The sequence below is a fragment of the Buteo buteo genome, chromosome 10, assembly GCF_964188355.1.
Source record: "Buteo buteo chromosome 10, bButBut1.hap1.1, whole genome shotgun sequence".
Classification (NCBI taxonomy): Eukaryota; Metazoa; Chordata; class Aves; order Accipitriformes; family Accipitridae; genus Buteo; species Buteo buteo.
The window spans coordinates 18,877,668-18,892,623 of record NC_134180.1 but is presented as its reverse complement, the minus strand read 5'-3'; the positions used below and the strand labels follow the sequence as shown (position 1 = coordinate 18,892,623).

The 14,956-nt window shown below is 35.4% G+C and overlaps 1 protein-coding gene across 1 annotated transcript in view; it reads right to left on the bottom strand.

The window, feature by feature from the left end:
- Window positions 1-474: 474 nt before the first annotated feature.
- The window catches only part of KIF14 (kinesin family member 14), a 35,367-nt gene continuing 20,885 nt past the window's right edge, over window positions 475-14,956 (bottom strand). Inside the window, exons 22-30 of the mRNA XM_075038857.1 lie at window positions 14,214-14,314; window positions 11,691-11,785; window positions 10,697-10,918; window positions 10,361-10,545; window positions 9,620-9,778; window positions 8,933-9,052; window positions 6,382-6,456; window positions 5,579-5,717; window positions 475-5,446 (exon numbers count right to left, since the gene is read on the bottom strand). Of these exons, the coding sequence (XP_074894958.1) occupies window positions 5,055-5,446; window positions 5,579-5,717; window positions 6,382-6,456; window positions 8,933-9,052; window positions 9,620-9,778; window positions 10,361-10,545; window positions 10,697-10,918; window positions 11,691-11,785; window positions 14,214-14,314 (1,488 nt within the window). The 3' untranslated portion in view covers window positions 475-5,054. The remainder of the gene's footprint in view (window positions 5,447-5,578; window positions 5,718-6,381; window positions 6,457-8,932; window positions 9,053-9,619; window positions 9,779-10,360; window positions 10,546-10,696; window positions 10,919-11,690; window positions 11,786-14,213; window positions 14,315-14,956) is intronic.

Below are 14,956 nucleotides of genomic sequence, written 5' to 3'. Positions count from 1 at the left end.
TAATTACAGTATGTCAAAGTATATAAAGAATGAGAAGAAATTTCCTGTCCAAAAATTATAGCTTGCATTTGCAGAGGTGAATCAGATGTAGTCTTCTCTTCTGCCTGCAGATGCCATTACTGGATCAAATTAAACCTAAACTGCAGCTTGTTTCTTTCCTTCATCTAGAGTATTCTCATGAGTCAATGAGTGCTAGAGGACTTTACTTATCCTTAATTTCTAACATTAGTACATGTTCTTTAAAAAGCATAGCTAGAATGCACTTTTTTCTAAAAGTGCATTTACATACAACATGTCTCAATAAAGATGGGCTAACATTGTTTGAAGGATTCTCAAGTAATCCAGCGTTCATATTCTTAAGATATACTTCCTCCCAGGACTGTTATCTTTACCTGAAATAAAGAGGTTTCTTATTCCTGATTAGAGATAAAATAGAACAGTTGAATGCCTAATCACAGTTAGACTCCCATGGTTTTACCAATTTCTACAACAAAAATCAATTTACATTATATTTTTGTGTGGTAGTTTACCTCATATATTCATGCTGGATGTTGTTAAAGTGTGTAATTTTAATCTTATTTTCCTACTATTAAACAAATAAAAGTAGAGGCTGAGTTGTAAAAAGCAGTAAACTCGCATATCAGTACTCTCAGAATCATTATGTATTTTTATTAATGTAGTACTATTTTTCAAATAAAATAATGAACTAAAGAAATACTTATTTCTTAACTTCTTTAGGTGACTTCTATTATGAAGAGAATTTAGTTCATTAGATTTTTCTTAGTTTTATATTTTCAAATGAGACTAGGGCGCAGAAGTCTGAATACCCCACCTCCCCAGTTTATATTTAAAACAAAGCCACCTTGTTTTCTTTTATGTTAGTAAATAAAATCCATGGGTCAAGTACATAAAGTTCTAATTACTTTTCACCTGAAATCTGGTACAGTTTATTATTACCACCACAGAATATTTTCCTGAGGGAATAAGAGAGGACATTAAAGGATACAAACAAACAAAACCAACCAACCCCAAAACACAAACACAACACAACAAACAACCCACAAACTACAGATTACATCAATACATATAACAAAATAAAACTATCATAACTTCAGTAAATAATACATCCCATTCAGGTCTAAACATTTCTTCATAACACTTCCCAATCCCACCCTGTGCATGTTCCTGACTGTTCACTGAACATTTCTTTCAGCAACAGAGCTGGAGACTGTAGGTTTGAGAACCCCAGAGAAAGCCTTCCAAAGGAGAGAAAGCCTTCCAAAGGAGAAAAAGCCTTTCAGAGAAACCTAAGTTTAGTGCTCACAGCAGAAGCATGACATCAGCTACTACAGCAACTAAACTTCAGCCAAAGACAAAAAAGCCCTGTCTGTGCAAGTGTGTGTGAATGGGCTCTATTGGTACCTATGGCTGCAGATGGAGAAATAGTAATGAGAAAGCATTAGCCAAAGAGAGGAAGCATACATACTGAGGGGTATAGCACATTGAAGTCTCACAGGTAAGCCAACATGAGCCTCCACTTCAGAGTCAGAAGCTCACAGTTGTTGCTCCAGCCTTGTAGCTATAAGTGGTTTTTGTGTGGGTGCAAGTTAAGTGTGAAGGAATAAATTAATGTACTGTGTGAACAGTTATCTGCTGGAAGCAAACATCTTAATTCTATTAACAACAGTTAATTAGTAAAAGATGTTTTAATAAATACTGATTGTGATCCCACTCCCATCTTTATTCCCCCAACAGAGAAATTTACACCACCAATATATATTCCTGCAAAAGTAATTAACTCCGTGACATACTAAAGTAAAAACTCTACTTAAATTGCACTGTTTTGGTGTCTACTTTAGTTTATGATTTAGAAGAAATTCCAAAGGTACTATTCACAAGAAGATTCTTCTGTGTATTACCACTATCTTCCAGAAGCTATCCAGACCCTGACTTTAGTCAGAACTGCAAAAATGCCAGATGGTGAAAATATCTGGACCGTACTGCACAGCCCTTTATCTCAGCAATATTAGGGTCTACTTTGTTCCATCACTATGCCTGGCAGGTGATGCAGATATGGTGGTCAGCCACATCAATTACTCTGCTGACCTGGGCTTAACCCACATGTACCTCCACCTCCTTGGAAAGACTAGTAAAATAACATATCATTCAAATCAATCCATCCCAAAATCTGCCTGCTATGATCCCAATTCCTTGACATCCATAATTTATAGACAGACTAGCCTATAGTTATAAATATACCTCACCTTACGGTATATTACACCAATAGATTACTGGAGGCTCAGCTAGGCTTGTTGATGTATTAATGCAGTATGTTATGAGAGCACTAGCTCACTCTGATGATGTATGGTCACCATATATATCGTAAGAATGAAGTACTTCAATGATGTATAACTGTAACAAGGGCACCAAGCTGAAGAAAACACTACCAGAAGTAGGTTTTGTTAACATATTAATCTAAAATGTGAATATAGTATTAACAAATGTGAATAAGAGAGAGACTGATTAGTTGACTGACTAGACATAGTTGGTTAGCATGGAGACGGGGGGGGGAACCACCAACCAAGCAGCAGGAAGCTGTTGGAAACATTTTTACTCATCCTGCAAAAGCTAAATTTGATATGATTAAGGTTGCCCATCCGATACATCAGTTAAAACTCTATCCAAAACCCATTTGTTTGCATGGTCTCTTGCTCCTGAGTTTCAGAAAGGCTAAAAACTGAAAGTCAGTTTGAACTCCAAGTTTGTGAAGAACTTTTTTTTTTTTCTTCCTAAAACTTAAAGACAAGACAAAAAAAATCCTTATAATGCACAGAACTACAGAAACAGGAAACAAAGATGTTTTCTGAGCAATGCTTCTCATTAAATACAAGAACAAAAGCAAACATGATTAATCATCTGGGCTGGTGGAACATCAGTAACACACTTGAATGTAATTTTGCAATGGGGACTTGACATGACACCACTATATTTATTGGCAGAAATTGGAAGGGATTGAGTATTCTGACATTAATTGGTATAGATTAGTTCATGAGTAACAGCACACATTTAGGGGCTGAATAAGTGTCTTAATAGAGGAAAGAAATTTAGGTAGTCTTTTTTTTGTTTTGTTTCACTTGTAAGCTACAGAAAACACGTCTTACTAATATTTCAGATTTTTATACTACAGTACTTCAGCAAGGAAGCAGTACTCTCAGTGACAAAGGAAGGTCTCAAAAACAACTGTATACAGAAGACGACTGACAAGGAATTTACACTTAAAGTTGTAAAAATTGGTGATCGGTTACATGATCTATCTAGTGTTACTCTTTATAACGCTAATGCTTAGATACATGTTTCAGAAGAACCAGTTATCTTTTTTAAACTTTCAGCCAAACACAAAATAATACATTTACAAATGTAAAAAAATACCAGGTTTCTCTTCACTTTTAAAGCATAAAAAGCTGAACAACTGAATATACTTTGTTAACCCTTGAGCAGTCTTCTAAAGGCCTCTACAGTAGGAAAGTGATTAAGCAACATCACACCTCACGTGAGAAGGAAATTATTAGCTGCAATAAAAATCACTGAATATTTTTGATGGCAGGACTGCACTGCAAGACATTTTTTGACAAAGTGTTAAGGTATACTAGTCTTAAGAAAAACGTATGTGGGTTACTGGTTCAGCATAATTACCTGTCCCCATTTCCTATAAATCAGAAAAGCACAAAATCACAGAATAACACCATCAATTATAACTACAGTGTGAAAGTTTTCAAAGAAAAAAGATGATTGACTCTCTTTACACTTTGTCTTTCTAAGAGCGTGATGTGTTCTCAAAGACTGAAATTCTCAAAATGTTGACCATCTTCCCTCAGAAGGAAAGATGATAGCTATGAATATCTGACCTGGAAGCTTTGATATACAGGAAAAACTTAGGTTTTAGCTTATGAATTTCTCAGCACTGTTGTGAGTAAAACGTGCTAGGTCCAGGCCTCCTAGAACCCAGTATTAAAGAATAAAAATTCGAATTCATTTTCATCTTTGCTGTTAATTTTTACTGGCTTCAGCGAGCAGACTAAAGGTAAGAGGTTAAATGACAACTACAATAAAAAGCGCAGGAAAGTAGTTAATTGGGAAAGGTCTCTACAACCTCATGGGATGACTTACATATTATTTAGGGAAAGCTATGCTTCTAATCCATTATGAATAGTACTGGAATTGATTTGACCAATCAAATGATAATTCACTAGCAACAACACTCAACATGAACTTACTTCAAATCAAGCTGAAGAGCACCATCATTGATACTTTAATCCCAGATTTTTCAATGGACTACAAAACCACTTAAAGCATTCATTAAATGAGGTTGTAAAGTACTTTTACCATCTCTCATAGTTTTCCCCTACAGAAATAAATATGAAGTTTTTGCTTTGTTTTAAAAAAAATAAAAGGCATAACAAACACTTTAAAGTTGCAGTAGCACTCCTAGATCATAATGCAGCAGAGGTGGAGCAACAATGTTAAGAAAAAAAATTGGAACCCACATCACCTACCTTTCAAGTGTCTAAGATAGGAAGGCAGTTGTCTTATCTAACTGTATGCAACATAAATGTATGTTACAGATCTCCTTAAAAGCAATCTCCTTCCACTGTTACACAAGAGTCCCAAGTCAAAAGTTTAAGATGAAGAGATGTGACTGTCCTACAAAGTGTTTACTGTGTTTCCCAGTTATTCCCTAACAGTTTTTATTTTCTCCATTCATATTATCTCCAATAGATTTTTTTACTTACCGCATTCAATTACTTCTTATAGGCTTAGGTAATAATAGACTTTTATTAAAACAAAAGGCACTATATATTTTAAAGTCTAACAGGCCCTTAAGAATTTCCTTTTTTTTCTTGTGAAATTTAGGGTACTTATCCTCATACAGTCACGTCATTTACTTTCGTAACACTTACTAATAATATTAGCAATAAATTTCAGCTTTTTGTGATATGTTGCTTTCTCTTCATGTAAAGGGAAAGATATTCCCTGACTTTCTTGATAATAGCATTTTATACCCACTGTATCCTACCAGGTGAAAGCTCTCCAGGAAATGGAGGTGAAGACTGGAGTTTGTGTGTTTGTTTTGGAATACCCTTCTGTTTCCAAGCAAATTCAACTTCACCCGTTTCAACCTGTCCTCCTTGAGTCTCAGTAGCTTCATTACAAAGAGTTTGAGATTTCAGTGATGGCTGTCCTTGTTCAAGTTCAAAATTCATGATAAGGGAATCAACCAGAGAGTCCAATTCATCCAAGTTCATAAAAGGCATGGGTATTTTCTGGATAGGTTTGTTTGCAGAAATAGAAGACAAGGCAAATAAACTGAAATAGTTGTTAAAATATCCAGCTATGACACAAATCTTTTCTGCAAAGGTCCTGAGAGGGCTTGTGTTTCTGTATGACCCTATAAAAAACCAAGAAGAATCAAATGCAGCATTTTGCAAAAAGACCAAGTAGCCCTTCCTCCCTCTTGCTTTACAGGTCTCCCCGTAGTCTGCAAGTTACTATCAAGACGGGTAATAAGCCAACTAAATACCTTGTAACATAGAAGAAACAATTTGACAGACTTCAGCTAGGCACTGCTCCAATTCCAAATATTTTGCAGCAATGTTAGTGCTTTGCTTTATTTCCTGATATAGAGATTCTTGTTCCAGTAAATGAGATTGTATTTCTTTCTGTATTAATAAAGAGCAATTTTTAAAGAACCAAACACAGGACAGTATATTAACTATTAAACACGCCTACTATGGATTCAGTCACACAGAACAGGCCAATGCTGAAACACAAAATGAAAGCGATGCCAACTCACAAAACGTAAGATAGCTCCAAAAAGAAGTGCAGATTGTTGGGGGGGGGGGGGGGGCAGGAGGGGAGAAAAGACAAATGGAAGTGTAAAATCCAGAAAATATTTGGCTCTTAGAAAATAGATTAAATAATCTATCCAGACTTTTAATTCAAAATACCAATAACTATGGCCAGAAAACTATTGCAGTACTTGTAACACAATTACACTAGCATTACTGAACTTGAGACCTTCAACTTAAAAGAAAAAAACCCAGGTGGTTAGGCTGTTCATGATGAGCACAAAAAGAAGGATGATCAGATACAAGTACCTCCAGAAATACTTTAAGTAAAATTAAAATCAAATAGTTTTGAGTGGAAGTGCAGTAGCCAGAAAATTTAGTGTTCCAATCACAAGAATGCCACTGAGACAGGAAGTATTACCATGCAAATTGTAAATATACTGAAGGTAGTTTCAACTCCTCTTCTTTGTAAATACATCCTTTTATATTTAAACCCCAGGCTCAATGCACATATTTTGTGGAACACTTCTCTTACCTTTCTGCAATAAGAGATGTTATTTTCAAGTAATCTGGCTAGTGCCACAACGTTGTCCTTTATTCGATTTTGAATCTACAAAGAAACTTCTAATTATATTTTACTTTGTCTTGAATCAAGTGTACAAGTACTTTAATATTTTAGAAGGATAAAAATGAACACTGGCATACTAACGAGAAAAAATACTTAAAAGCAGAAGTAACATTTTATGCAACATAACATGCAATTTTTCAAAAAAAAAGTTAACTAGTAGAAGACATTGTTAACTATATCCACAAGGTTTTAAATAAACCCTTAATACAGAATATTAAATTTAAGTATTCACTAGAGAAAGGTTTTCCTGTAATTTTTGTATCACTGTCATTCTAAGTGGCAGGGGTAACCTCTTACTTAATACTCTGGTATTCTCTCCTCAACTTCACATTGGTTCCACCAGCAACAAGCATATACAGGAATCATGCAGATACATAGGGATCTGCTGCAAGTGAACAGCATTATCTGGAAAGCAGACAGCTCAATTCCTTTTGCTGGAAACATTAAGCATTTGGGAGTTAAGCAAGCAGATAGGAACATAAAAGGTTTTGGACAGTTTCACTATTATCTGTAGGATTGACAACAGTGAAAACCAGAGTAGGAAGAAATTTTTGCTCTCCTTATTTATCACTGCTCTCCAACTGATTTGAACCTTTTATCCTAGGTCACATAATACAGATTTTTGAATAGTAACAAATTCTTTGGAAATAAGTATTTTATATATCCCAACTCATTAAGGAGATTTTCTTATTGGCCACAGTTCGGCAAATTTCTCAACTTTAAAGAAAAAGAACAAAAATAAAAACACAAGACAAAACACAAGATTGCTGGGGCACAGGTAAACTGTCCCCTTTGACCTTGAGTGCTGTCTGTACAAAACATTTATTCAGAAGAAAAGTGGCAGAACAAGCCTATATATATCCCAACACTGAAAGGAAGCGTATATACTATATACACCTAGTACCTTGCTGAAGAACATTTCAATCTTTCCAAAGTATTTCCTAGAAATTCAGCCAGGTTTTCTGTCAAAATGGCTCACCCACTAAAAAAGTGACATATTTCCAAGGGGTACTCTAAACTTGCCTACTAGAATTTTCATACAGTCACAGAAATATTTTTAACTATGGTGCTTATTCCTTATACTTTTTTTCCTCTACTTTGTGTAACTCCCTATAGTATCATCTTCCTCACAATTTGTCACTTAAGCAAAATAAAAGCACAAAATAACAGGCTGTATCTTAAAAAAAGCCCCTCCAGGCAAAAAAACAAACAACCCACTACTGAATGCAGCATGTAATGAGGTCTGTTCCTCTTTAAGTGTCAAAATACACCAGACACACACTAATAATAGTATGTTTGTTTCATGGAATAACAACTCCTCCCCAGAAGATTCTGACTTCAGCATACTGAAAAAGCCCAAACCCAAACCTATTCAATTTGATAATATATAACTTCTAAACTGCTAGCTGGGGGGGGGGGGGGGGGGGACAGGGACCAAAAGTATGCACACATCTGTTTATTATGAGATAGTAGGAATAGCTCTTCTTAAAATTACAAGAATAATTAAAATGAGATCTTTCTATAAGGGATAAAAGCTTCCCATTGATGTAATTCCTTTTCATATTACAATAAATTTGGATGGTGACAGAAACAACTCAATAATAGAATATAGATAATTTGCTGTCCCTTTCCTGTAAAGCATTATAAAGGAGATGCTCAAATTAAAATACCACTGCTGCTTATCAATCTGGAAAGTATTTGAAGGCCAGCTGTGATTTCAGTGAATAACATGAAATCAGGCAGGACATTTCTGGCTCCTGTGCTATTAAATAGATACTGTAGTCAACCAATTTCCCTCTGAAGTGCCCAATTCATAGAAGTGCTTCAGCGTACCCCAAGCGTTAAGCACATGAGAACACTAGCTCTTAAAAGATAACACTGAACTATTTTAATATTTAGATAGCATGCTGTTTGGGACAAGGATTGTAACAATGTATGACAAACTGAAGTCTTCAAACTTTCTAATAATCTTCCTGACAATACCAATGAGTGTAGTAATAGCAGAGATGATTACCATTATCAATATAAAATAAAAATTAACTTCCAGGATCATAAAGTGTTACTACATATTAAATATTAAATCTTGTTAAAAATCAAACTTAACAGTAGTATACAGAATAAAAGGTCCACTTGCTCCTTTGAGCCAGTTTTCATCTTCTGCCTCTTTCATGGTTACACGGTGAAGTTTTACACAGAACGCCCTCCAATGCAGAGAAATCATTCTAAACAAAACACACTTAAATGTAGAGTCTACATATGGGTGAAAAGCTAAACACTGTAAAAATTTCTGCAAGATTGTAGTCAATATTCCCACTTACCAGCCATCTCAAACCTCCATTACTAATCATAACTGTATTCCTACTGTAAAATTTCTAGACAGAATTGCTAAAAAAATAACAGGACATGATCAAGTGCTTCTAAGATATAGTAGTAGTTTTTAATCTTACTTTCATCTCACCTCATTTTGTGGATATTGTTTCACAAGTTCTTTGTGCACCACTCTTGCTTTTTCCTGTACAGTATCAACAAGAAACTCCAGCCCTGAGCCTACTCCATCATAAATGGCAAGTGCAAATTCCTTTTAAAATAAAGGTTCAAAACATAATGATTAAAGGAACTGATGTGCCCTTAAATTGAAAAAGTTTTTCTGTAGTGGGCTGGAAACACTATTTTGTTTTGAGCAAGTTGTTCAGTGCTGGTCTATTCAGTGACATGTCATTCTTGGACCACAGGGGCTCAGCACTTCAACCTTCTTTTCCTAACTTTCTTCAGATTTCTGAAAATTCTATGTGGTACTTAAGCACAGATTACTGAAATAATGACTGCATTTTAGTGAAATAGGTAGACTTGTACAATCTCAGTGCAGATACAATCCTAAAAGCACAGCATTGCTTTCTCTTTATGGGTGGAAGTTATACAGATTTAAAGTGCAGGGTTTTTTAAGGAAAAAAAAAATTCAAGGGTATTAACACATATCCATTTTCACCATAAAAATGAAGTATTAGATAAACTCTGAAAATACTTAATTCAGTTGATCAAATTGTTATATGTAATGATTTGTTTCTGAGCAGTTACTGAAAACAAATGTGATGTCAACATTAAAATTACTATTTCTAATTACTGTTTCTAATAAACATTTTTTCACCTGTAGACTAGCTGCAGGAATGTTGTTCTCTTCAGAAAATGAAATATCAGCTCTTGTGACTACTGCCAAGTGTCCTATGTATTTCATTGTTTGTTTTACTGTTTGGTTTACTTTGCTCCATGCTTCTGTTACCATTGAGGATATATCTGAAGAACATCCCTAAGAAAAAACAAAGGCATATCATTCACCGAAGGTAGAAAGCATCTCTGGTCAAAGAGCACAAACTTTCTATAACACAAGAGTTCATAGCACACAATAACTTTACATCTACCTACTTTCAATGGCTTATCTACCACAGCTAAAAAAAACATACCTTGGAACCACAGAGAATAATGGTATCATTATACTACACAGTTAAAAAAAATTACTCTTCACAAGGCTGTAGCATGAATAAGAGAAATATTTACTGGCCATGAGTTTATAAATTTATAAACAGTAGCACTTCACAATCTAAACTAGCATTTGCTCTTGTCACTGCATGCTTTATTTTCTCCTTTCATGTTTAAGAATCTCTGCTATTGTCAGGGCCTGGGCACAGAAAGGTCTGCATTACTCTGAACTAGCACATGTGAGTACCAGTTCAGCCAGCAAAAATGCACCATTTGCTGTTCATCTTTCCTAGGTGTGCCCATCTGTCATGCATACATCGGTCATTTAAGTGGTTTTGGCAAGTCTGTACTAAGTTTTGCATTAATACGTAGAACTTCTCCCCACACAGATGAATTCTTTAATATACTTTACCTGCAAAAGTAACTGTAAATAACCTCCCAAGTTCTTTACTTCCTGTTTTATTTCTTCATCAACTTTTATAGATCCAGGGCACTTTTGGACATTGTTAAGCCAGAGCTTGGTTAGAACCACAAGCCGGTCAAAAGCAGAGATAATTCTGATGCTGTAGGACTGAGCAGCATGATCAAGAGAGAAAACTACAAGAGAAAGATCTATCAGAAGGTCTCCTTTGCAAATGAAGGTAAGGAATGTTAATTTTTCCAATAGGTAAACATATGAATGCTTGTGCATCTGAAAGACGAGTCATTAGTAATATTTACTTAAAAGTGGTATGAAAATGAGACTTACAGTTTTCTTGACATTCTTCATCTTGCTGTTCATAAGCTTTTGAAATGGCAGACACTCCAGAGAAAATTATAAACAAATTAGTTAGGAGACTATCTGCTATGCTCTTTCCTCCTTCATGATTCTGTTCCAGTAAACCTAAAGCTGAACTTATAGATTCTTTGCAAATTCCAGGAAGAAATGGTTCAGAAAAGCTTGGACATATGCTGGACTTACTCTGTGAACCTGTATGATGTAAAAACAAAACATACACACAAGAAACTTTTCATAGGATTGAGCAGTCAGCACGTCTTTGTAATGACTATTTTATATTACTTCTTCAGCGATGTTCAACTACTTACGATAGCAAGTCAGAAAAAAATGCATATACAATGTTCTAAGTAGTTTCTAGATTCAGTTAGCACAAAGACAAATTCCATAGTGAAATTCTTCAAAATGAATCCATCTGTTTCAACAATTGAACATACAGAGAGACAGAAAATAACAAAACCCAGCCGCTCTAAAATAACTGAATGCATTAAAATATTTGGAAGACTGAAGCATCTAGTATTTCAGAAGAAACTTTATAAAACCTGACAGAAAACTTGGGGGAACCCCAGCAGTTGAATGAATAGCAACAACTCAAGCAAACAAAGTCTCCAAATTATTGTATCAGGATTCAGCCTCTGGCAATTTGTTACATGAACTATCATCTTCCTCCAGTTAACCCACACAGTTAAGCAGAAAAATATTTTAGGTAAATTTCTTAAATAAGAGTCGTAAGTGCTGGTCAGGAAGTTTTGCCCTAAAAAAGCATATTCAAAAATACAAAAAACCCCTACTGTTAACAGCTTGACACTATAAACTTGAAGATACTATAAATAGGACATTTTTCATTCTGTTTTCCAACCCACACTATTTTTTTATAAACAACTATTAAAAGTGCATATGTGTTATACACGTAGTAGTTTCAAGCTTTCAGTATGAAATTAAAGGTGTTCTGCCATATAGTAAGTACCTGATATACAGGAAGTCTGCATATTCTGAATTGGTTGCAATTTTATCTCAGATAAACATCCAGAAATTCTCTTGCTTTTCATAAAACTTCTACTCCTAGGAAAGGATGATAGAGTGACCCACTGAAAGCTCAATGAATATTAACAGACATCAGGCAAACAAAACAACATCTACTTTTAATTAATGGAACTTGTTAACACAGAATCTAAACAAGAGTGAAAGCAAGACAATACAGACCATAGGACAGATCCTATTTACTTTCTTCAGGTTCTTGCTACTATAGCAGGATCTTCATTCCACATTCCCATTTTTAAGCTACTAGTTTATTACTGGATTATTATTATTTAAAACTTGAGACAAAACACATTTCTTTCATACCTACTTGGACCATAGAAAGCAGACGTTGGCTTTTTTTAATGTTGTTTGCTGGACAGAATGAATTGCTTTTGGAAAGCCAGACAGGAGGGCTTTTTTTCTTGGTAGAAAGCAGATGTTCTGTAAAGTTCTCCATTGTCAGTGAGACAAGCTAACTTAGCTTCTCTGGCCTGGCTCTGGGTGCTTATCTGCCAGTGCCCAAGGTCAGCTCTTGGTAAGACAGCTGTTTGAGAAGACTCTGCCAGCCTTGAAGCTGTTAAAGAAACAGCTGGAAGGAGACATAGGAGGGGCTCCCCAACTTTTCTTGGAGCTGCATTTAAGATGAATGTCCTGCCCTTGGTCCTGCCTGACTTAGACTGCTGTTGTGTTGTAACCATGCCTGTGCCTGGCCATGTATGCCATTGATCTGCACCTGCAGATTTGACTTCCCAGTTTGACCTGGGACCTTGTCACAATGGCCATGCCAGGCAATCACTGGACTGCAGGCTGACCCTGCCAACAGTCCCTGGACCTAATCCTGACTCACTGAGCCCATTTCCTGACTTAACCTCAGCCCTGCCTTGTCATTACATACTTACCTGTGGATCTAGACTGTTGGCTGACCCTGGTTACCATTACCAGACCTACTCTGCTCACCTCACTCAGGCACTGTGCGGCTAGGCTCTTTTTGGCAAGGGCAGTGCCCTGTCTATCTTCTTGTCACATTCAGCCCCAAACTGACCTTTGCTTTTGGAACAGCCTGTCCTTTGTGCTCCATGACACTACACATCAGAAGCACCAACTCTTAGAGTAGCACATGGAATTAAATTTATTTCACCAGTCTTTGTGACTGACATCAGTTAACTGCTGTCAATGCAGCATACAATGCCAGTTTCCCTTTTCCAGTACCTTTTCTTGTTCAGTTCAGCTTATATTGTTGCATTTTTACAATATGGAGAACAAAAACCAAAGACACTTCTGAGATTCAAGAACACACATTATAATACTGTACAGAATGCAGCATCACACAAAGAAAAGTATTCCAACATTATTCTATCATTAAAACAGCATTTGGACTAAAAATACAGAAACTGTTTACCCATTGCATTCTTTAAGGGTAATTTTTGTTTACTTGGAATAGTCAGGAATGCCTTCCAAAATTTACAGTCAGATAAACTCACCTGCTTTACAGCAGAATAACAACAATCATATGGGCTGCTACCCACTAGCAAAGCTATAGTTAAGGACCTGTTAGCATTTCTGTTATAAGCTACAATTTGCAGAAGTTTACAAGTCAGTTATAAATATTGTTACAAGGCCAAAACTTCAAATACAGGGTCCCAAACCAGCTGCAATTTACTCCTTAAAAACAATGCTTTCATATTATAGAACTGTGAAGAAAAAATTTAAAACTACACATTTCACTCTGCACTGATGATATCTAGATACAGAGTTTAGAAAGCCTTACATGTTTTGAGAAAATATACTTCTGGGTATGGAGGAACTTTTATTCCTATTTCTTGTCCATGAGGAAAGATAAGAGAATGAACGAACAGAAGAACTCATCAGTTTGGCACAGTGTATGGTGTAAGCAAGGATGGGAACAGATGTCCAAATGCCTATTTCAAATCACTTGTGTTACTAACTAAATACATGGGTATCTACAGTCTTAACCTGTGGGTCCTCTGCAGGTTAATTAAAAGTCCTGTGCTACAGACAAATGTATCAATTTCTGATAGCTTTCTGAAGTAATTGGTAACAGCCTTTAATTACCTCCAGGAAGTTGTCAATGGTCGTACATAAAACCCTCTGGCACTGATCAGACATACATTGCATATAAGCTATGCCAGACCTCAGAAACATTGCTGTTTAATTTGCCAAACTGCTTGAGCAGGTGCGCAATTCTTATTAGCAACATATTGCATACTAACACACATTTCATAAGTGAAGCCAGTAAAGCGTAGTAAGGTAACATTTAATTTAAACTTCCCCCCCTCTCCTCAAATATATAAATAAATTCTCATTCAATTTGTTAAGTTTGACATTATAATAAGGTAAAAGAAAAAATAATAAATAAAAGACTATGTTAGTGGCACAGAAGCATGCTTAGATAATTACACAAATTATTTTTTGCTTTAAGCATAGATAAAAGAACTAAAATTATTACCACCTTCTTCTGGAAAGGGAGGAAACTGAAGCATCTGAAAGGTCAGGTTCCCACTCATCAGCAGGGTCATAAAACACATCAGCAGCTTTATTGCTATCATTACTCTGAAAAAATAAACACAAGGGAGAAGAAGGGTTAAACAGAAGAAGAGTGATAATAAAGCATTCAACCTATGGATGAATACAACATGTTCTATTAACAGTAGTACAGTAATTTTAACAAAAGAAAAAACATTAAGATATGTATAATCTAGAAGATAACTGATTGCCAGCCAACTTGAGGTTTAAGTGTTTGAAAACAAACTAAAACAAGGTAAACATTTAGTGAAGACACCTAGCTACCCAACATCTGAGATACAGGAACACCAAATACAAAACTTTTTCACATCTCTCTCTAAGTCCCAGATATATTAAAACTCTGGACGTATAATTTACTTTTTTATTTTTATATCTGGATTAGTGTACAGTTTTAGCAATAGTTTTCTGCAGGAAGTATAATCCGGTCTCTGATATTGTTAAGATCCAAACAGTTTTTAGCAATAAACATGGCAATATTCTTCTGTCACTGGAAATACTTGCATATTACAGACTTATATCATAAAGGAGAGTTTCCTCAGGTTTTTATCTGGCTTTTCTTTAATGGCTTTTTTCCTTTTTGGACTTCATATTGAAAGATTTTTAATTCAGATATATACTCATATATGAAGAACTTATTCTTTCAAATAAAACATAATTATTTAGTGAGAT